The following is a 23,566-nucleotide window of genomic DNA, read 5'->3' on the forward strand; positions in this document are numbered from 1 at the left end:
GTGTGTGTGTGTGTGTGTGTGTGTGTGTCAATGCCATCTGTAGCAGAGGTAGCTGTGCAGTGTTAGCATTAGCCCTGTGGATGCTAATCCTCTAATCTACCCTGTGTATATCAGAGGGATAAGACACGGCCTCCTCACACAGTGAAAGAGTCCAAAACGCTTCTTCATCATAAAAACAACCGTCACACAGATTTGAAAAAGAGGGATGAGCAAATCAGGAGAAGGAAAAGCCAGAGCCGGTCATGTACCAGTGATGACCCCTTTAGCAGTAATTCACACTCAGATACAAGCTGCTCTACTGGAAACCTGAAACAATAACTGCATTATATAATATTAATATAACAGGGATTTGTGGAGATTTTGCCACATACTTGTTGTGAGACTGTTCAACCTTAGACAATCCAATTGATTCGACAAGACCGATCAATCAATTACATTTCCTCAGTATACCTAACACTGATTTGCGTTTCTCTATCTTAACCTTAGGTCAACCTCAGCCCTGACCCCAACTCAGTCACCTCTGCAACAGCTACTTAGAACCTAACTCAGGATCATATTACCTCAACCATGGGCAGCAGCAAGAAAACATTTGATGGGGCGACAGAATTCAATGCAAGACTAGTATCAACATAAGATACTGTACCACCAAGGAAAATATCTGCGTATTATACTGAAGTATACTGAACTGAGATGTATAGCACAAACAGATTTTTTTTTTTCAGTTTCAGTGGAGAACCATTTGCAGAGAAACAACCCTTGTCAGTGAAACCACAGTAATGGTAGTGTTTCTTTGATCAGTACTAGTGATAGACCGATTTTATCGGCCGGCCGATATATTGGCCCGATATTTGCGTTTTTACGTGTATCGGCATTGGCGGATACGCGGCTACTGTGTTCGCCGATAGTTTTTTCCCGCCATTATTTACAGACAGGCGTCCACAGGTAGCTCTGTGTTGCTGGAGACGCTGCACCCATCATATGATGCACATTGCACACATAATTTGGGTGATATGAATGTAAGATGATTGCAGAAGTGACACTGATCTGTGTTTTTGTTTATTATTTTTAAAGAAATGGCAGAGCAGATTCCAAAAACAAATCCAGTGTGGCAGGGTTTACATTTTTATGATGTAAATTGAGGGAGCAAAAGCAGTATCGGCTCCAAATATCTGCTCAAGAAAATCAGCAGCCGTATCGGTCATCGGCTAAGGCTGATGAAAAACAAAATCGGTATCGGCACTAAAAAATCCATATCGGTCGATCCCTAATCAGTACATTGCGTTTATGCTGCAATGCTCCAACTTCATGTTCAGTAGCCCTTTTGTAGCTTTTTTGTAAAGTTTAATGTAGTAAGTTTGCCTGCTACAAATGCTAACTAGAATCGTTTAGCAAGAGTTAGTGAAGTCAGAGAGAAAACTATGTAGATGTGGTCATATAAATTGTGTTTATTTGAGTAAAGACCTCTCTATATTAGACAGAACAATGTTTTAGAACAGTTGTAGCAGTGTATTACATTACCTTCAGTTCTTACCTACAATATGTCCAAAATCTGTTTCCCGTGGAGGTTGATGCTATGTTCTATTGTGCTGTTTTTCTAATGCTACAGGACTTGGGTTAATTCTATGGTTAGTTTTTTAAACCTAACCTTCACAGGATGTAAAACTATGTGGACCAAACCCAAATTACTATTGTCCATAATTCATATACAGACAGTATATTACATTTAAAATGTTAACAAATCCTAGTAAGACTAATATAAATATTTTTCTAAAAGACTACACTATATACCAAGTCATACCAGTGAGTTAATAACTATTACGACCAGTGCTGTTCTACAGGCAACTTAGTGTAAGCACACATACATGAGTAAACAGCTTGTGTTATCTCATAAGGCTGGAAAAGAAAGTACATTTGTCTACTACGTGTAATACTCATAAAAGGTAGCCTATGCTCTGTATACAGTGAAGGGAAAGAAAACAATGTGACCCTGGATACAGTTTGGGGTACTTTGTAATTTGTTTACAGTGGTAAAAAGCTATTTTGATTTGCAACCAAATACTTAATTCTGAGTATATTAATTCAGTCTCTTGCCAGAGTGCCATAGGCTGTACTATACAGCATGATGACATTCTGTAAATACTATCAGGCTTTGTTTAAAACTGTTTTATCTGTCTTAACAAACATCTTCAAGCTGTTCGAGTAACATGCCCAAATACTACTACTAATAATCACAACAATACCTTTTAAGTTTTTGGATTCACAGACAAATGGTTAATACTGAACGTTTTGTTGAGTTTTTTAGGTAACGAAGTTTATTAATGGTCATCTGAACCGGCCCAACCGATTGCCTTGCGTAAATGCTGTAAACGGTGTAATAAGGAACCTGGAGGTATGCGTGTGTGTTTGATGTGTGTGAGCAACATGCATGATTTTGCATAAATATGATATGTGATGTGGTAGTGTGTGACAGGACATTCAGGTGGTCTCTACCTATGTGTGCGTGTGACTGTCATCCATACTGGAAAGTCCCTGGCAGTAGCAGCATATGGTCCAGTAGATTAAGGTATTATGCAGTGATGCAGGTGACTGAGAAAGCCTCTTCTAATCGCTGATCTGCTAATTGATTACCCAGCCAGCGGCACTAACCCTGGACACCAAAATGGCAGCAACTTAAAACCTTCAATCCTATTGCATGTCATCCTCCAACGTGACCACTCATAGTTATACAGAAGACAAACACACTGCTTTGAGTAGGGTTGTAGCCTACAGGGTGCAAAATTAACTTTTTCGTCCACCAGCCAAATGGCTAATGTTCAAATGTTACCTGCCACGCAATAGATTACCATAGTTTTGTTTTGTTTTGGCTGGTGAGTGAAGCTAATACCAGCCACTCGGATATTTTACTAGCATTTGGATGGTGGATGGTGCTTATTTTGTACCCTGGTTGTAGCTCTATATATCCGTCACTGGATTGTGCAGGCAGATTGTAGTACACCAGGCAGCCAAGAGAGCAACATTCACTATGTATATCGATCAAGTGACAGACCTGATCACCTTTTAATCACCTCAATAATGTTAAAGCACAGGCCCCCAAGAGGCTCATTAATGAGCTATGATAGCTATTGATCCCATTAATCTTGTAACATTGAGTTATGAGCTCAACAAGCACACATCATCATTGCATGCAGTCCCCTGTGCACTTGCTCTTCTGGCCCAGTAGCATTTTAGGAGTGTTTTTTAAAAGTTAGGCTTTGAGTCACCCATTATATGGTACAGAGTAACACTCAGAGAGAGAAAACAGATACAGCAGCAGTGTGCAAATAATTCATGCCACAGCGGTGTCTTTGATGTTTTCCATTTTTTATGGACTTTGTTGTTTAGTTTGTGACGTAAAACAGGTCAGTCAGAGACTGTTGCTAGAGAGATAGCTAGGGCAGTGGTTTCAGATCAGTTGTTACCTCTTGTTACAGGTTATGGCTTGGCAGGTCTATGTTTCCTTCTCAGATTGTTTAATTTGAAGGATTTTTGAGTCCTAAATATGTGTAAATATCCAGTATTTTACAAAAAAGCTAAAGATAAGAGGAAAAAGTCAGACAGTAATTTGTATATATTTTTGGAATTGCATCCCCTATTTGCAGTGTGATGGACCTCTAAATACAGATCAAACATGTTTTTTGTCCATTCATACTTTATATTGCCATGTTTAATTTGTAATATTTGGAAAACACTGGACAGAATGCCATTATACAGTAACATGGTCATATTGTAACATAGATGCACCTGTTGTGTGTGTTTTTGATCAATTTGTAATTCATAACATGCACTTTCATTTATGCACCGAAACACCTTTTTTTGCCATTTATTTTACTATGTACATACTAGAGATGGCCCGATACCACTTTTTTGCTTCCCGATACCGATTCCGATACCTGAACTTGCGTATTGGCCGATACCGAGTACCGATCCGATACCAGAGTGTCATATATTTCATTATGTTTTAACAGCTGTATACTACTATCCCTGTATGGATGTGATATGATGTATAACAGCTGTATACTACTATCCCTGTATGGATGTGATATGATTTCTATCTTTGTTGTCTGTCTGGCTCAGGTTAAACTCTTTGTGAAACATGAACAAACACAAACAATGAATGCCCCAGAACTTTCTTTTATTCTCCAGTTTGACAGTCAGTTATAACGGAAAAAGAACATAAATAAACTACTTTAATGTAGATTTTCTTTAGGGCTTTATGGTATCGGATCGGTGCATAAACTCCAGTACTTCCCAATACCGATACCAGCGTTTTAGGCAGTATCGGAGCCGATACCGATACTGGAACATCTCTAGTAAATACTTCTATTTACTGTATACTATGTAGCCTATAGATTTCTTATCCTGTGTATACTGAGCATCTGTGGCAAAAAAAACAAAAAACTTTTCTCTTATCTTATTTAATCTTACCACTATCTTAAGTATGACCCTATCTAAATTATTTGGGGTCACACATTCGGTTTGACGGACATCCACAAAGTTGGCGGCCAATAAAAAACATTTGCAGTGACAATAAAGGTCAATAATTGAGGAGTCACATAATTGAGTGTAACAGGCATTGAATGATTAGGTGGTAGTTTAAGCTTTGTGTTTAGCCACAATTACAAGTAGGCTATTCAGAAGAAAAATTAAAGCCCTGACAGCTGGCCTCCTGTGAAAGGAATAAGAAACAAGAGTGAAGATGAAGACAGAAGGGCATGGATGGGGATGAGGAGGGGTGAAGGATAATCTCACCTTTGGGAAAGGGATTTGGTTGAATAGCGTAGAGAAACGCGTGGACCATGTGGAAGAGGATCCCTATGGGCCCCGGCTCGTAGTAAGCGTGGGTATCATAAACCGCCGCCGGTACAAACCCAAAATCCAACGGCTCCACCGGTGGAGGGGACCGCTGTCTGGGGGGGTCCGCCCGGGCCTTAGCCGGGGTCCCGTCACTCTCATCCGCCTGCTGCTCGCCGCTTGTGGTCCCCCAGCAGAGCAGCAGGACGAGCCAACTTGTCCACAACATGGCTCAGAAAAGTCTAGTTTCGTACAAAAAAGAAAAAGTCAAACTCCAAGCCCCGGTCGTATTACAGCGTAGCGGGGGATGGAGAGGGGAGACGGGCTGGTGACTTGAGAGGAGGACACCTGTCCGCCTCGGTGGTTTATCCCTGCAGCTCACAAACAACAGTCCGAAAGAAAGAAAACTTTTAAACTTAGCATCCAACGGTCGAGGGTCGAGCAGCCGTTAGCTCCTGGTTTCTCGGTACGGACGCATCGCAGACATTTTCCCGGAGACCTTCGACGACTCAAGAGGACCAATAGCCGAGGATGAACTCGTTATCTCGGCGTCCTCATTCTCACCGGCCGGCTGCGAGTAGCCTAATCCCGCGTGCACGTAAAGCTCAAGAACGCTCGCGCTCGCTGAAAACTCGCCTGGTGCTTCTGTGGCGCGCGTCACGCGCGACACCGCGGGGTCCGTCACCTGTCATCTGTTAGCTACGATGGTGGAAAGCAAATATAGGCTACATTTACTCAAGTAATATAGTACTTGTAGTTTACTTGAGTGTTTCCATTTTTCGGCTGCTTGATACTTTTACTCCACTAGCCTACATGTCAGAAGCTAATAGGCCTACATATTAGTTATTATATTGAATACAATATGCCTATTTATAGGGGGTAATTCACAAATTACCCAGCGATATATAAAATTATAATTAGAAATACAAAAATAATGTAAAATTAGTACTTTCTGGGTACATTTTGATGGTAATACTTTTACTTCAGTAAAATTGTAAATGTGTGATTTTCTTGCAACGGAGTATTTTTAAACGACTGGGTAAACAGTCGTCACCAGATTAAGTCACTGTACATCAATATACACCTCGATCGTTCATTTCATGATTTCTACATAATATTGTTGATCACATTTTTTCGTTTTTAATTTTGTCACTATTGACTCCAATGATCACACTCGTTTGTAAAAAGTACATGCCACAATGCCTGCTGGGCTGCCTGTAATGTTTATGCAGCTAAGAATTGAAGTTTGCAATGTTTACACCTAGTCACCTATACAGTTGTAGAGGTCAGATAGCATTATGGTGTCTAATGAGAGAATTGAACTAGAAGATAACCTCAGCGGGTCTCTGAATGAATGTGAGGCCGGTCAATGACTCTACTGTGGTCACTGAGCAGCTGACCTTCAGATAGACGGTTAAGGCTAGTCAAGTTTTGGCAAGCACACAAGGTCTGAGTTCAAAAAAGGGAAAACCCAAAGTTCATAGCCTGGTTAGGTCTTTGATATATCAGCGCTCTCCATCCTCTGTCACCTCCTCGCATGGCTCACAGTCACTTTACATGACACTACACTGGTTAAATGTGGAGTATGTTGACATAACCAAGAAAACACAAGTAATGTATCCAGAGGCAAATCATTTATCAGAGTTGGAACCTTGAAATAAAAGTCCCTGAGTGTGAATGGCTGTGATGACAGACCCCCTCCAAATGGCCATTCAGGGGGAACAGTGGACTGCAGTGTTTGCCCTGTGAATAGAGCCTGCAGTGACTCCTGAAACACCCGCCACTGTTCCCGTTCTCTCATACCACCCCTCCACACACCACACACACACACACGAAAGGGTTACAAAACAAAATCTGGTTTTATTCTCTTTCTACCACGTAGGAGATGCGTTACATACTGTAGATGGGTTGTACATGAAAATATAAACAATGAAATATCCGATTCATACGTCTTTAGGTAGTGAGATCCATCCATGCATTGCAAATGATCTTTCTCTCTGACACAGACACACACACACACACACACACACACACACACACACACACACACGCGCACACACGCACACACACACACACACACACACACACACACACACACACACACACACACACACACTGCTCTGTCATGATCCACACTCTTCATCCTTTGTTCACAAGACTACAATTATTGTTTTTATTGACTGTCCTCCAATAGTAAGGTTGGACTTAAAGGGATAGTTTGGATATTTTGAAGTGTGTGTGTGGGGGGGGTTGTATGAGATAGGCTACTTATCCATAGTCAGTGGATATGGAGGGTCGGCACACCCCTAGTCTCGCGTTGCAAGACCTTCCCCCACAGCGCTGTGGAGGAGGGTCTGCCGAGTACACACAGCATTGCGGGATGGGAGAAAAAAAGTGCTCTGGTTCATTGGCATTTCTTTAAACCAATCACAATCGTCTTGGGCAGCGCTATGGGCCATACGACACAAAGGCCCTTGCAAAATAGCCTTGGGATGGAAGGAACTGAAACGTATACAATCAAAGGTTGTTTTAGTCGTACAGAAAACTCAGATTGGACAGATAATCTAGCTAGATGTCTGGATTCACCCTGCAGCGATCTGAGGAGCAGGTAACCATAGTCCTCAGAAATCCACCGGAGTTTAAAATGCCAACACAAAGGAAGCCTCAGGTAATGGACATTCGGCGGAATAGTGGAACGTCGTGTATGTAGACTAGCACGCCCCCAGTTTTGAGAAAGAGACCAGAGTACCAACACAGAAGCAAAGCAACGTACTGCTGTGGACCGGGGCAGCAGCAAAACATATTTTAGCCACCTAAAAAAAAATGTCCCACCTGAAGAAAACAATACCAGTTTAAATGCACGCCATATTTAAAATATTTCATTGCTCTACCTTTGCCATCAGGCAGCCCTTTCCTTTGGCACTACATTTTCTTAACCCTAGAACTTCTGTATTCCTACACAGAAGTGCAACGCAGATGTGGAGATCAGCTGTTTGGGTCAGACTTTCAGCGGTTTATGGAAGAGGCAACAAATACAAGAAAATAAAAACAAGTGATTATGTCAGTACTGATGAAATGCTGTTTAACTGTGGAGACAAGAGGATAACTTTATGAGCCAGAGTATACAGGAGTACTTTTGCAGAGGGAGACTGAACGGTCAAAAGACAGAGAGGGGAACCTTCTGTGGAAAGGAAAGGGCTGTTTAATGGCAAGGTAAAGCAGCGAAAATATAGTGTACACTTAAACAGATATTGTTTTTGTTTTTTTTAGGTGGGCCTTTTCTTTAGGTGGCTAAAATACATTTTTGCTGCTGGCCCCGTCCACAGCAGTACATTAGCTTTCTTGACAGTACTCCTGCCTGCTTCTCATAACTGGGGGCGTGCCGACCGCTTTTACTGTAGGTAATACACTGACTACGGATAAGCCTACCTCATACGATCCCATTTCAAAATATCCAAACTATCCATTTAACCCTAGATTGTGCCTCTCATGTAATCTTTTTTTCTGAACAATGAATTTCAGGGAATCTTTAAAAAAAAAAAAAAAAAAAAAAAAAAGGATGGTCAGTTAACCGAAACATGAGGATCGAAATATCGTTAATACGAGTACAAGTGAAAGACCCTGTGTGGGATTGTTTGCCATCTATTTAATCTATTTTCAAAATTGCAACTATAAATCCTAGTCTATTAATTTATGATCTTTCTAATCCTTTTGCTTGATTCAGGAAAAATAACAAATAATAAATGTATAAAAACTTAAAATAAGATACAGTTACAGTAAACGATAGAGAAATTGTATATCTATTAATTAACTAATTTTGGTTCACAAAGCAAATCTAGCAACTTTAACAGAGTTGCAACTTGGAGAAACAAGTTAAAGTCTTGATTGTTAGAAGACCAGTGTTTTCCAAAAAACAATGGGTATCTTTTTGAAAAACAGAATGTGTTTGTGAGCACTGTGGCTTGAATCTAATGAAATGGGGGTATTGACATGAGAGGCAAAACTTGGGGCTAGGTTGGACTTTCTCTTTTGCCCAGGACATGCAACTCCTGGCACTTCAGAGATCCATGATCCACTTAATTTGTCAAACAGTGCCTTCAGCTTTTATAGCATTTAAAAGACTGTTGGGTACACAAGCATTTGGAAAGAGTTTCTTCCATTAACCAAAGCCAGCAGCAGATGACCACAGCAAACAATGCCAGCAACCTTTGTCGGACAACTGCTCTCTGGCAAATGACAAATTGCTGGGTTCACACAGTGCTGCTCATATGATCCTTCTTCATTCTTGTTATTGACAGGTGATTCACCCTAATCAGCCTTCAGGTATCCTCAAACATTTCACCTGCATACATGTAATCTCAATCATTTTCATCATTGTCAAGATAATGGTAAAGAATTGCAAAACATGTTAACTTGACGGTGGTATGCCAGGGTCACACACCATGAATTTGAAACAAGACCAAGAACACAATGGTGTTACACCAGGACGTGATTATCTGTAGGCTACATGCTTGAATGATGAGTGTACACATGAAGCATATTGGGAAAAAATATAAAACTTAAAAAAGAAATATCTTCCAAACTTGTCAGGCTTGGAATCCACTTCAAAATAAATAATTCTGTCTTTACAAACGGGCACCATCTTATCTCAGTGCTTCAAAGTAACAAGATCAATACAAACTGCATGATACTAAAACCTCCAAACTATCCATGTCTAATAGGTAAAGTCACCTCTGTGACCAAAGCCATTGCACATATGATTGTACTTAGTGTCACTGCTGCCATGTCTGACAGCTATGGACATCTGGGCTCATCACAGTAGCTCACTTTAAACCAGGTCTTTTTCAAATGCGTGTTGGTGGAGAGTGTGTGTCTGCAGAGCAATTTTAAGATTTCAACAATGTGTTTATTATAACAATGTTCGATTGTGTGTCTTACTCCTGTAGGTCGATTTTAGAAAAAAAAAATCTATATTCTAATATTCTTAATAAAAACTTCATTTCAAATATTCAAATCAAAATCAAATTTGTTTTTAAAAAGCTTTGTTCTTTCTAAAAACAACTCTGCGCTGTACATATGGTTGTGCTTTTGAACACGTACTTGCACAGTCCAGCTGTCATGTTCCTATGAATCACACAGCCACCCACATTGTACTATTTCACATGTGCAGATTTTGTTTCTCTCTCTTCGTGCTCTGCTCCAGCTCTGCATGCCAGTTTTTAACCATCATCATCATCATCAGCAAGCATGTGTGCAGATTGCCACGGCAACCGAGACTCATCCTCAAAGCCGACCTGGTTCACGAGGCATCGACGAGGCCTCTGATGCTTGAAGTAACAGCGTTATGCCTTTGCTGGTTTTGTCAGTAATAAATAAATAAATACTCTTGGGGTCAGGTGCACAAAACTATGTCCGGTCTGAGCATGCTCCATGACCCGCGTCTGATCCCTGAAACTTGCTGTTTTTCAGCAAGCAGGACACACTGCCTTGTTGTTTTATGCGACATTCAGTCTATTCTGTTGCCACAGATGGTGAAACGGTCTATTTCCAGCAAATCTTTCTTGGGCGTTCTGTGTTCAAGTCTGTCCCCTTCCAGTCCTGTGTCGGCGTTAATGATTTTGTCATCGTCTTCCTCGTCGGGTGTGGTCAGGAATGTGTCCGAGTCGCTCTTGGGGAGTATTGGGTCAGAGGTCTCTGCCACGTTGGGGGGTGGAGGATTGTCTGCTGCCAGTGATATTCCTCCCTTGTCAGTTGCGGGTTCTATTAGAGAGCGAGTGGCAAAGTTTATTGTACAGTAAGCATAACACAACTGGCAGTTTACTCAACCCCTTTTTACCAAATAGCAATCGTACAATCATAGCTTAGCAACTGTAACTAGGCACGGCAGGTCTGGAAAGCTTAGAATTTCTCTTTACCGTGTGCATGGGGCTGTAGTAAGAGTGACATTTAGCCTTCAAATAGTTTGGAGGCTCGCCTCAAAGTAAAAGCTTTTCTCTTGTTAACGTTAAAATGTAATAATAAATACAAAAAGCTAAGCATCCAAACAAACGGTGTAAGACCACCTTTACAGGTTTCTTGCTTTGAAATGAGTCAGCTGGAAACATTAAAGTCATACAGAGACAGAGCTTTTTTAACAAACGTATGGTGCTATAGTTAGTTTAATCAGCTTGCCAACTACAGCCGATAGAATCTGTCAGTTACAGTTGTCATTTCGACAAAATCGACCAATCGAAGATCAAGGATCGTGTGAGAATAGAAAGTTTAACAGGCATAGCAGCAGTAACTAACAAAGATAGGATTTAACAAATGCTGTATTTAGCCATTTAGGAATAGAGAGGTAGACAAACTGGTTATTATTACCTTGCTGTGGTGAAGTGTGAAAGTGTTTGGTGCGGTGAGCTCTCGAGTTTGCGCGGCTGGAGACAACAGAGGGAGGAGGGTCCGAGAGCTTTTCTTCCATGTTGGCCTCTTTGACGAACACACAGGACGTCCCAAGCAGAACGATACTGTTGAGCACCTTCAGAGTGATCATCCTGCTCACAAAACACACACACACAAAAAACATGTGGATATGTAAAAAAGGGTCAACATAAACAACTAAACACACACATTAAGAAACACTAGTAACACTGCAAATGTGTGTTCAAAACTCGGAAAAAAAAACAATTGACATTTACCCCAGGTAAAACAGCAGCACACACATAAAGGAGAGCGAACCCTGGATCTTCACTGAGCTGGTCACGACTCTGATCAACTGAAAAAAAGAAACACACACACATAATCAGACTGTGTATATACTGATTATAAGTGTTTATACAGTCAATATACACAATATCAACAGATATTACTATAAACGGTGACTGACCAGCAGAGCTAAAGGAAGCGGGATGAAGCCCATTCTTCTGGATACTGAGTCACTGTAGTCTGTGTAAGCCTGGAGACACATTTTAGACATTTTACAACGCATCAACAGTAATCAACATTATTATTCTTACCCAACCAATGCATTAGTCATTCCATAACAACACTTATAAGTATGACATGTCAAATCAGGAAAGATTAGAGGACATCTCCTTAATATTGCAAATATTCAGTTTGGCATTCAGTCTTTAACAAGTAGTTTTTATATATATATATATATATATATATATTAGAGCCGGGACTTTAACGCGTTAATTAAGATTAATTAATTACAGACTTTAATGCGTTAATTAATTACACAAAAAATAACACGTTAAACATTTTTTACGCATTTTAATCACTTATTTTTGCACCGCGGGACGTTTCTCACTGGATGAGTTTTGTCGGACCGATTATACTGGAGCACCAACTAGCGTTCATGGCTTCAGACAACAACAAACCACAGTTGAACATGAACGAAGAAGCTGACGAGACCGCTTTGGTTGGTCCCGTGGATGGGAAATTTTGTTATAAAAAACGAACGGATGGAAGCGTCGATAAGAGCATGGTTGTGTGCAAGATATGCAACAAGGAATTCGCATATCACCGCAGCACATGGAGCCTCAAGTATCACCTCGACGCAAAACATTTAGCAGCTAGCGTGGACGTTAGCCCGACTCCGAGTACAAGGACCCACACCCAACCTACACTCCACCAGATGACTGGTTTAAGGACCAGGGTAACTAAGTCTGAATGTACTTGAAAGTATTGTGTTTTACTTAAAAAAAAACATAGTTTACAGAAGGTCTACCTACCTATAGGCTACCTGAATTTCTGAAATGTACTATATTTCTAAATATGCTATTGCTACACTTAATGGCAAAATTTGCACTGGTCTGCTGGACTTGGTTGAACAAAAATAAACAATATTTTGTTGCTTAAGCTTATGTATTCAGTCATTATTCAATGGTATACTAAAAATCCATGTGTGCACGGATGCATGGAAGGGAGGGAAAGGGGACGGGATGAGGAGGAGGGAGGGGATAGCTAGCCTCGTTTTGTTTGACAATACTTTGAACGTCAACAAGAAGTGCAATTAGATTTACAGCCAGCAGTACCACACACCAGACAAGCAATCACAAATGAATGATAGAAGATTTTATCCATAACGCTCACCCGTAGTTAAAGGTTTCTCAAACTTTTATGACCTGACTTAATTTGACCTGAGCAATTAGCAATGTGATTGTTATCAGGTCAATTTAAATATGAAATATTATGTACTGTATTTCAGGAGTGGCCAGGGTTTATGTAAGATTGACGATATACAGTATTACACATTATATACACATTATTATGACTAAATACAGTGTATAACACAAGTATAAATACACCCCTTTTCTGTGTCCATGTGTGCGTAACAAGAGACCCAACATGGGATCCTGACCTCAAGTTTGAGAAATGTGAGATATATTTCATTTCACTCACATTTTTCTGTCGACTGCTGACAAGGTCAAAGGCAAGGCTGGCTCTATATTCGCCGTATACCTGGAAAATGACAGTAACACAGCATTAGTCAGCCAAAGTATAAACATCAAAATATCAAACAAATATAGTTACTGAGTATCTGGTATCTGAGTTGTATGTATCAGTTTTGTGCAAGTGTAAAGTGAAGGTAAAGTGGCAGTAGTGGCATTTTTAATAAACCAGAGTAAAAAGACCAAAATAAAAATGTGCACACACATGGATTAAATGTGGACGAGCATGGATGCACGAGCGCATCGCTTACTATGTGTGAGCGAGGTTTGTGTGATTAGGTTTAACACTTTGGAGACAAAGGGGTTAATCCCTTCCTGTGGAGTTGGTTTCCATTACATAACCACAGTTACAACTCATTGAATGTAATCAAATAGGAAGAGAACACATGAAGGAAGGAAATGGGAAGAAACCAAAGTTGTGATGAAACAAGAGAAAATGGCTCCACTGACAGATATTTCCCCTCTGATACTTAAGTGTATCTGGTGTGAGTGTGTAGGTGTGTGAGACAGTGAGAAACAGGGAGAAAAAGAGAGACAGGACCACCAGTTTGTAAAACAAAAAAACGTCTAAGTCAAAGTCTGTGGAGCTTAAAGATTCTTACACCTTTAAAAAAAAAAAAAAAAAAAAAAAAAAAAAAAGTAGGTGAACAAAATAATCTTAACTCAAGGTCCACTTACTAACTTTTTCCTGAGTTTTCGACCGCATCTCACCGTCTTCGTCAGTGGATGGAGTTTCGAACAACACCCAAAATTGGATCTGTGTCATTGTTAGGTATCACTGCTAGCTAGTAAACCCCTGCTGCTGATTGCCACAGTTTGTGTCAAGAATCACACTCTTTTGTTTGAGTGTGTGACTATGACTTTACAGAGACATCATTATCTCAAATGTCCATCGCAAATAAACATCAATAAATCTGAATAGACTCATAAAAAAAGATGCTCCTTAAACTCCAGAACTTTTCCAAGAATCATCATGTTTTTAAGTTTTCTTCTGTATAAAAGTAATCCAGTGATAGTTGTCTGTTCATCCATGAGTACAACGCAAAGAAGAACTGCTAATAGCTAATTCAGCATACTTTTAATGGTGCAAATTAGCCAAAATGTAAACAAACACAGGCTAAAAAAAACAGGGCTCAAGTTAACCCACCGCTGACTAACCGAATCCATGGTAACATTGTACTTCCCGTTTACATCCCGCAAAGTATTATTAGGACCTAGTGTCCTAAAACTATAGTACAACTCACATGCAAACTGATGGAATTCCTGAATATCCCAACTTGTTCTGTAAATAACAATACACGTATGCCTGGCTAACATATGTAGTGACTCTGCAAAAAGCCTGTAAATACAAAATGAAATTAAAGCCCATTACCTGAGCAAACTCCATCCACCTATGAGGACTGGACGACGTTGAAAACACGGTTTAAAACACTAGAAAAAGCTAGTAAATGGACCTGGAATTAGATTATATTGCCAAATTTAAATGTGTTTTTTGGACTGTCTATAAAACAACATTGCTCCTTTGGCTGTCACACTTAACCAAAACCTAATGGTTGAACTGTGAAAGTACTTTATGCAAAATGGGACTCACATCAGCACTGATGTCATTGAATTTGGTGATGAAGGCGTGCTTCACAACATCCACGGCAACCTCTGAGGCAATCACCATGACTACATCAGGAAACAGCACCCACAAGTGGTCTGAAGACAAACATTAAAAAGTGATTAGTGTCACTAGTCAATCTAATATTAGTTACAACAGTCAGTGACAGTGCTGAGTCACAATAAGAGGACCCGATGATGTACCTGAGCAGTGTGATCTACATTATTCAGCCCTATAGATATCAGACATGTTACATTATCTGTGCAGCACTGCTTTAGTTACCAGGGTTCCATGAGAACTGCTCCATGTTTCTCAGACAGACGATGAGCAGGAGGATGTAGTTGGTGAACCTCTCTTTTATGTCTGTGGGAAGCAAACAAATCAATCCAGGATTAACCTACTTTGTGCTCACTGCTGCTGAGCTCAATTCCATAAATTTACCTTGTACCAAATCACCAAGTTCATAAGGCTGAGTTACAAAACACCCACAGTCCACTTATCTTGATTGTTTTAGGTATCTTTGACCACTTACCACTGTTTGACATCTGGAAAAGGTTGTTCTTTTCAAACTTCTTGAACACACTTCCTTTGATCTCCACAAACTGCAAAAAACAAAATGTACATATTATGGCTGAACTCATTCTGTGCGCACTTTAATTGAGTTAAATGTGTCATACTCACGTTGTTTGACATCATGATGGTGAGCAGGGACTTGTTGTGGGAGTTGAAGGCTACGTTGAGAGTGGTTGCCTGAACCATGATGAGGATGGCATGGAGAACTAGATACAGACATGCTGAGGAAATAAATACACTGAGGACTACAGTAAAGAATATCATGCTCTGTGTTCATTCTGGTGTAAGCCCACTAATACGCACATCCTACTAGTCTGAAGTAAAGCTATGTGAGGTAACTTGCAACTCATGATTATTTCATTATTGATAAATCTGCGGATTATATTCAGTTAATTGACTCGTTTGCCCCAAAATAGAAAAATGCCTCTCAAAGCCAAATATGACATCTTGAAATTGCTTCTGTTGTCCGACCATTAGTCTAAAACTAAATGTTGACCATCAAAGATGACACAAAACCAGTAAAAACTCTAGCAACTTTTGGACTTTTGCTTAAAGAGTTACAGCTACCCATCATACATAGATTAGAGATATTTTCGAAAAATGATCAAAATTAGCATTAATGTATGCATGTAGAAAAATGCATTGTCACTGTCAACAACAATGACAGGTCCTTCTCAGTTAAGGATACAGACGTAGAGCACAGCCATGAGGAAGTGAGGAATCACGCCTATGTGCGCTCTCTTCTTCTCCTTGGGTTCTGTGGCTGTCCAGTACAGAGCATCCAGGATGTCCTGGCCAAATGATGAGAACAGGCGGTCCGCCACCTGGCAACACAACAGGGGAAGGAGGAAGGGAGGCAATGAGAGCGAACGAGTTGGTGGCTCACTGTACAGTACAATCAGTTATCAACCATTTTTGTGCTGCATACTCTGGGTGTACCTCTAACATGTTGTATATGATGTACAGTTTGATGACAGACTGTCCTCTGATGAGGTGGTACATCATGGAGTAATCCACGTAGCTCATCATAGAGTAACACAGCACCATAATGAAGCCTTTCAGCACATCACACACCTGGGCTGGCTGGAGCAGGCGGGAACCACTAAAACACACACACAAATTACACATGGAAGAAATGTTCACAGAAGAAAGTCACAAGAAGAGAAAGAAAAACAGGTTATCCGTTTGGTCTGAAAAAGTCAGAAAAAGCTCTAGTGCCCTCTAGAGGTTAAGAACAACGTTGCACTGATTGTTTCTGTTACAAATGTGGACGTTGCCATGTGAAGATATTTATCAACATTGTTAATAAATGTTCTATTGATTAACAAACTCTTAATCAACTAATCATTTCAGCACTAGTTTGTACAGCTGTACAAACGCAGTCAGAGAGAGGGAACACTTTCCTTTAGAGCTAAAACATTCATTCTATGAACAGAAAATTAATCTGCAACTTCTCTGATAATGTCTTAATCAGTTAAACAAACATTTGATGCTTCCAGTTTCTCACATGCAAACATTTGCTGCTTTTTCTTGTCATACATATAGTAAACTCAATATCTTTACATCAGATTTGTCAGTCAGCCAAACCAAGCAAAGGGCATTTTTTACTATTTTCTGATGTTTCATAGACCAAACAATTTGATTAGTAGGCAGAATAACTGATGATAAAAATAAAAAAAATAATTGTTAGTTGTAGCCCTAGTTTAACACTTTATCACTTATACTGCATAGTGGATGGAGATATTAATATCCACACACACACACACACACACACACACACACACACACACACACACACACACACACACACACAAATTAATTAATTATGGAAACTAATACTAAAGCTAACAAAATTAGGTCTTTGTTATAACTGTATCAGAGGCGTGTTGATTCAAACATATGAGAACTTTACAGGCTTATTCAAAACTTGTACTGCGCAAAAGCTTTTAATTTTAGTCAAATATTAATGTGGACAATAATTGATTAAGGAAATGTTTTTACATTTGCATCCGTAATACCTAAGTGTATACTTTACCTGAGGCCACAGCACGGCAACGTGATGAGTCGCAAAAGGGCCAGAATCACCCTGAGGGGTAGCAGAGTGAACACATAGAGAAAGGCATCCAGGCAGAGGAAGAAGCCAAATGTCATCAACTAAAGAGAGAGAATGAGAGACAGACATAGAGAGGAGGAATATTTATTTATTTGTGACCTTACATTTTTTCACCACAGGGAATTGTTTGTGCGTTTACCTTCTCGAGCTCCTTGGGGATGCGGAGGCAGGTGTAGACCCTCTCTCTGCGCTCTGTGTATTTGGCCTCATTGTGTTCCAGGAAGTAGCCTCTGGTCAGCTCAGTAGTTATAAATCTGACCAGAGACAGGTCTAGAGGCAGAAATGGACAGAAGACAAAGCATTTAACGCATACACATAGACGCTTACAGCCTTTTAAAGGGAAATTCACCAGCCAATGATGTTTCACACCTCAGTTGAACATCTCATTCTAAAACCATAAATCTGCTGCTATAACTGCCTTCACTGTTCTGGGAAGGTTTTCCAAAGAATTTTAGATCCTGGCTACAGGGATTTTCTCTCAGGCTTAGTCAGGCTGAGTACTGATGTTGGGTGATAAATCCTAGCTCACAATTGGGGTTGAAGTTCATCCCTAAAGGTGTTGGATGGAGGTTGAGGTCAGGGCTATGTGCAGGCCAGTCAGGTTCTTCTCCACCAAACTGGGAAAACCATTTCTTCATGGGCTTCGCTTTATGCACAGCAGCATTGTTGGATTAAAACAGCAAAGGGCCTTCCTCAAGCTGTTGCTAAATTGAAAGCATACTGTTGTCTGAAATACATTTAATCCTGCAGCATTAAGATTTCACCTAAAGGCATACTGCACCTATTTTGTATATTAGTCAATGTATTAGTCAGGGAGAGTACAACTCAGGCTGTACAGCTGTATAGTGTTTTCTTTTGTGGTTCCATATGAGGTTGGGCTTGGATTCAAAATGTTTAAGCATGCATTATAATATGAGGGCCAGGGAGTTTGAAAGATGTGGGCGTTTACCACGGAAGGTGTATAAATCCAACATTTCTCAACATACCGCAGCCCCTGTTGCATCAATAGGCACAGTAGGAAAAGCATGTGTAAATATTAAAATGAATGACGGCTGAATTCAATTCTGATACTTTTGTTTCAGAACCATGGTATTGTGCATGCTGGCTCACCGTCGCACTGTTACGGCTTACTGAGACGCTTGAATAGAGCAGAGCATGGTTATTTTATGAGTAACACCTGTGGTTTAACTACATTAACAAGTCAACGTGTTTGCTGGGAAAGGCCTTTTTTTTTTTTTTTTTTTTTTTTGACCGGTCATTTTAAATAAGTGTCTTCCAACTTTATGGAAGTGCATTACTAAATCATTGGAGTGCTTTGATTGGAATTAGAATGGCTAGTCAAAACCATGAAAAACAGCTCCAGTCCAAAAGTACACAGGGGTGTCCACACTTTTGGTTGGATACAGTATGCATACACTCAGCAGCCCTTCTGAATGCGCATACGCAAAGAAACGGCACGTCTTGATAGAAAAGCCAACTGGCCTATATTTAGACTCCATGATAACATGCAGCAGTGCTGTCTCGGTCACCGTCGGAGTATAATTTGGATGCATATAACATAAGTTAGCCACCTAACGTTACTTTAATTCAGCTCAATGTTTAAGAAACAGTAGCTGCTGTGTTAGCTTCATCCTGAGATCAAGTGCAAACTCAGAGCAGCGCCCAAAGCTGCACAGAATTAGTAGCTAACTGATAGGAATTGTAACTGCGTGGCCAAGCAACACAGATAATCACGCATACAGTGCATTGATGTTATCTAACCAAACACTGGTTTGCCAGTTAAATAGAAAAAAAAATCACTTCAGCAACTAGCTCCGTTAGCGCTGTCAAACTGTGGGGTGTAATAGCGAGGCAAGCTCTCACCTGACAGGTTGCGTTTCTTGCCCTTACTGTCGCCATTTTTATCGTTGAACGCCAACGTCTCCGTGACTCCGTCCTTCTCGTTGGTCTTCTCTGTTTTGGCTGCCTTTTTGCCCCTCTCTCTGTCCTCCTTCTCCTTCTCCTGCTCCTCTCCCAGACCTGACGACAGCGAGTCCGCCATCTTCGCCAAACGGTCTCATCTGCTGCCTGGGAGACTGACATCTGCGTCACGCACTCTGGCGTCATCACGCCCTATAGTTCCACCGGATCACCGGCAGATGTCGCCAGAATCCTCTTGATTACATTTCACACCTTAGATCAGTTGATTGATAAAATTATGTATTATTACTGATTTATTTTTTTCCCCCTTCAAACATCTTTGTTGACAAAAACAAAAAGACTTCCCATCTTCTTACATATTTGAATAATATTCAAAATGAACACAATAAATATTCAGCCAAAATAGCCTATCGAATGACAACAAATACAACAATAATAAAGTAAAAAAATAAATAATAGCCATACATTATAACTAATAACGAACTAAATGAATAAAAATTAAGTGCTACAGAGACCTGATGTTGTTTAACAGTATCATGTTCATGTTTTTCAGACACTAGACCTTTTTAAAACTTTTTTTCTTCTTCTTTTTACTGCTTGTAATGAGATTATTTAGGGAAGTGTCACGGCTAGATTTTTTCTAGGGGATTATTGCGTTCTCTGGCAATATTGTGCTTTCCCTCGCAATATGTTTTGCATTGTCTCGCAATATTTTGCGTTCCCTCGCAATATGTTTTGCGAGGTAGCCTAATGCAAAAGTAGGAGTCCCCACATAGACCTTAATGAATGAAGAAAGAAATGTATGATGTATAAAGGCCACAAAGGCTAATCTAAACTCTACCCCTTCTGTGTTTAATGCTCTGATCTGACCTTTAAGGTCTGAGTATACAATTGATCATATCTGTCACTCTGTCACCATGCTTATATGATTTTATGGTCTCCAATCGTGATACATTTCCATCTCAAAAGGCCACGCTGCAAAGGTTAAGTCATCCTCTGAATAAAGAGGAGAGTGTGAGAGAGGGAGGGAGCAGGATAGAGTTTCTCCCGGTAACGGATCCCTTTGACAGCCATAGATTCGGTTTCGCCTCCTCTGTGACTAACACTTCAGTATACATGTGACATTTTACGGAGAGAAACAGGTATCTAACCGATTATGATTCATTTGTTATTTTTTCAAACTATAAAATAAACTCATGGTGATCGCCGAGTGTGCCTCGCGGTCGCTGCCCGGCGTCGTGTTACCTTCCTCGGGGCACCATGGGCTCGTAAGATGCCTTCGCTGTGGAAACGGATAACGTTCTCGGTGGCTTCGGTGCTCTGCGTCGGCTCGGTGGCGCTCCTGGTCGTGGCCCTGTCCACAGAGCGGTGGGTCACCGGACGGATCCTGTGTAAAACCGGGGCTGAGATTGTGAACGCGTCCCATCCGGAGATGGAGCAGTTCATTGGGGACATTTACTACGGCTTGTTCCAGGGAGGAAAGACCAAGAAGTGCGGGCTCGGCAACAGACGCTCCAAAATATACAGTAAGATCAAATGCAGCCTGTAAGCTCTCTGGGCATTCATTAGAAGACTAGGTAAACTATAGCTACCCAAAGTGTTCAATATTAAACAAATAAACAATCATTATACAAAGATATTATTACTTGAATATGAAAAATACAGATCAAATATTTAGCCTAATATTGCCATGCAATTGTGAAATAATGCAGTAAAAAAGTTAAAATTAAAGTATATTGTTTATTTAGATCCCTATTACCTGCTGCATCAACAGCAATAGGTACTAGGTCTATTTAACAGTGGAAATGGCACCTATAACATCCATGCAGATAACTCAATGTGGTATTATCACTTCTAGTACTCAACAAAGCAAACGTTCACCCTCTAATCAATAGCTTACACCATCAGGATTACGAGCAAAAGAAGTCCTGGAGATCACAGAGCTTCCAAAATATATCAGTATGTATTTGGGGGAATTTCACAAGACAATTATATTTGATGAAATAGAGCAGCAATAAAACAAAACACAGTTTTGGGTTGGTTAAATGTAAACTTATAGTTTATAGAATATGATACTGTCAGACAGTAGAATAAAATTATTCTTTCCAACCTCAAAGCTACTTAAGGAATGAGTTGCCATGAGTTCATTAGATTTCTTCTGTTTATAATAATAATTATATCTATATTTTCTATACACTGTCTTTTAAATACTTTTTGGTCATTTCTGCTTGATATAAACTCCATATAAACAATAAAGGCATGACAATTAAAACTTGCCACATGCTCTAATTTTCTATGAGAGTAAGAAACACATCACAGGACACATACTGCCACCGCATTGGAATGCAAACACAGAGACATGCTAGTAAGTCATTAAGTTAGTTTATTGACTTAAATATCATAATACAAACATATCAAATAACTTAACATTTTTACATCAAAGCATTAGTTCCAAACACTTTTTCAGGCAAGGCAAGTAGACTGCAGCGTAACTGGTCTTCTATGCTGTTACCTGCATCTCACGAGTCTTGAGCCATTCAAACCAGCTCACACGGCTGACAATGTGTGTTTTTCTCTGTTTCTTCTCTCTGCAGTTTTCCCAAAGCTTGTGCGGAAGTTGAACGGTGGTCTTCACATGATGGTGATCCTCTTCCTGCTGGTGGCTGTGGGGTTTGCATTGGTCAGTCTGTCTTTCTGCATTTACAACGCACGCAAGGTTCCCTACCAGAGCATTAAAGGGCACAAAGGACTCTACCTATGGAACTTCATTGCTGGTATGTGAGGCAACTTTGTCTTCACTCATTCCCTCAAAATATTGCTCAAATGTTGATTTTGTTGTTGTTGCCTGCTTCACATTTCCACCCTTATTTTTTCCCCACTTGTGCTTCTGTGCACTATGTAACTCACCCAGTTAACACCCCTTTCTGTCTCATCACCAATTTCTTCTTATTGTTATTTTTATTTCAGTGCATTTTCTATCACAGCTCTTTGTTTTATTCTTACGTGTTTTTTTCCTTATCTCCCTTCCTCATGCTTTTGAGCATTACCGGTACTTCACCTCTCTATTTCCCTTGCCTGACCTTTCTTCCAGCTTTCTTCGGAGCCCTGGGCATGCTGTGTTTCCTGGCAGCAGTGAGGCACCACAGTCTGACTGAGCGGGTGGCTAATCATCAGGAAAACCTCTTTGTGCTGGTTGTCCTGGATAACAGCCTGGACTGGTCCTTCTGGTTGGGTGTAGGCAGCATTGCCACTCACTTTGCTGTCTGTGGAGTGGTTGCCATGAGCCGGATAAAACTGCCCAAATCGGAGATCAAGAAACCTGAAGAACCAACCATCGCCGCTCTGGACCTACTCTACTGAAGGACCAACCAAGGAGCATTTACATCACTGATGGTTGACTGGAGCCAACCACAGTGACTGACAGCAGAGTGAAACCAACACTGTGCCAGTGCCCCTTAAGTCTTAATACTGTAACCTACATGAGTGCAAAGAGTCCTGCATCCCGAACTTGTCCTTTGCATTCTAGACATCCTGTGCTGGATATATTCTGTCTATAGCTGCACAATGTAAATTCATCATTGTTTTTTCATTTTATGTACAGAATGCCATTAACTGATCTGTTACTCTAGCCCCTTCATGATGGATTTTTTCTTCTTTTTTTTTTCTTCTTTTTTTTACAGTAATTATTCTTGATCCCTGATAGAAAGTGCAGCTATGCATGAATAAAGGGGAGTTATGGGCTTATGTGATAAATGTAAACTAATCTTCCATGAACAGAAACTTAGAGAGAGAGACTTATGATTATCTTTTGATTTTTATTCACCTAAACTTGGTCATATGAACATCCTCACATCTTAAACAAAAAAAGTCAGCTGTACGAACGTGAAAATAGGAACTGTTGAAAAATGTCACTTTGGCCATCATTAAAGGTTTTTTATTACATATGTTGGATCGGTTATAATCATACTAACAACCTTGTGACAAACAAACATTTAAAGTTAACAATTAAAAAATAGTTGGAGTAAGCCTACTGTACGTGTTTCTTCTTTTTGTGTGTGTTTAATTTTTGTAATTATCTTCCAATGAGCTGTA

General features: G+C 40.2%; 3 protein-coding genes across 12 annotated transcripts in view; 1 reads left to right on the forward strand and 2 right to left on the reverse strand.

Annotated features, from left to right (window-relative positions):
* prom1b (prominin 1 b) overlaps positions 1-5,432 on the reverse strand; it is a 27,382-nt gene extending 21,950 nt beyond the window's left edge. For all 9 annotated transcript variants that reach the window (XR_003694186.1, XR_003694185.1, XR_003694187.1 and 6 more), the window contains exon 1: positions 4,789-5,432. Coding sequence is in view for 5 of the 9 variants with exons in the window: in XM_028596526.1 (XP_028452327.1) it covers positions 4,789-5,059 (271 nt within the window). In the remaining 4 variants the exon portion in view is untranslated. The remainder of the gene's footprint in view (positions 1-4,788) is intronic.
* Positions 5,433-8,187: 2,755 nt separating this feature from the next.
* tapt1b (transmembrane anterior posterior transformation 1b) lies at positions 8,188-20,955 on the reverse strand. 2 transcript variants are annotated; one of them, XM_028563940.1, is made up of 15 exons: positions 20,720-20,955; positions 19,418-19,666; positions 17,694-17,824; positions 17,477-17,595; positions 16,381-16,543; positions 16,130-16,265; positions 15,550-15,647; positions 15,401-15,470; positions 15,151-15,231; positions 14,857-14,966; positions 13,216-13,275; positions 11,696-11,764; positions 11,508-11,584; positions 11,191-11,363; positions 10,337-10,590 (listed from the first exon to the last, which is right to left on the reverse strand). In XM_028563940.1, the coding sequence occupies exons 2-15, from the start codon at positions 19,593-19,595 to the stop codon at positions 10,337-10,339; spliced, it is 1,719 nt and encodes a 572-aa protein (XP_028419741.1). In that variant the 5' UTR covers positions 19,596-19,666; positions 20,720-20,955. The 2 variants fall into 2 exon arrangements, with proteins under 2 accessions (XP_028419750.1, XP_028419741.1); XM_028563949.1 differs by lacking the exon at positions 20,720-20,955 and having other exon boundaries at positions 8,188-10,590; positions 19,418-19,595.
* clrn2 (clarin 2) lies at positions 20,504-23,490 on the forward strand. The gene is made up of 3 exons (XM_028563962.1): positions 20,504-21,000; positions 22,069-22,248; positions 22,566-23,490. The coding sequence occupies exons 1-3, from the start codon at positions 20,748-20,750 to the stop codon at positions 22,832-22,834; spliced, it is 702 nt and encodes a 233-aa protein (XP_028419763.1). The 5' UTR covers positions 20,504-20,747; the 3' UTR covers positions 22,835-23,490.
* Positions 23,491-23,566: the final 76 nt, after the last annotated feature.

Source organism: Perca flavescens, chromosome 2, assembly GCF_004354835.1.
Source record: "Perca flavescens isolate YP-PL-M2 chromosome 2, PFLA_1.0, whole genome shotgun sequence".
Classification (NCBI taxonomy): Eukaryota; Metazoa; Chordata; class Actinopteri; order Perciformes; family Percidae; genus Perca; species Perca flavescens.

Excerpts from the sequence above, each read along its gene's own strand:
- clrn2 (XM_028563962.1), top strand. The coding sequence starts at position 20,748 with ATGCCTTCGCTGTGGAAACGGATAACGTTCTCGGTGGCTTCGGTGCTC. Across the intron at positions 21,001-22,068 it reads CAGACGCTCCAAAATATACA|TTTTCCCAAAGCTTGTGCGG; the intron begins GTAAGATCAAAT and ends TTCTCTCTGCAG. Across the intron at positions 22,249-22,565 it reads CCTATGGAACTTCATTGCTG|CTTTCTTCGGAGCCCTGGGC; the intron begins GTATGTGAGGCA and ends CCTTTCTTCCAG.
- tapt1b (XM_028563949.1), bottom strand. The coding sequence starts at position 19,595 with ATGGCGGACTCGCTGTCGTCAGGTCTGGGAGAGGAGCAGGAGAAGGAG. Across the intron at positions 17,825-19,417 it reads CAAGAAACGCAACCTGTCAG|ACCTGTCTCTGGTCAGATTT; the intron begins GTGAGAGCTTGC and ends TTCTGCCTCTAG. Across the intron at positions 16,266-16,380 it reads TCATATACAACATGTTAGAG|GTGGCGGACCGCCTGTTCTC; the intron begins GTACACCCAGAG and ends TTGTGTTGCCAG.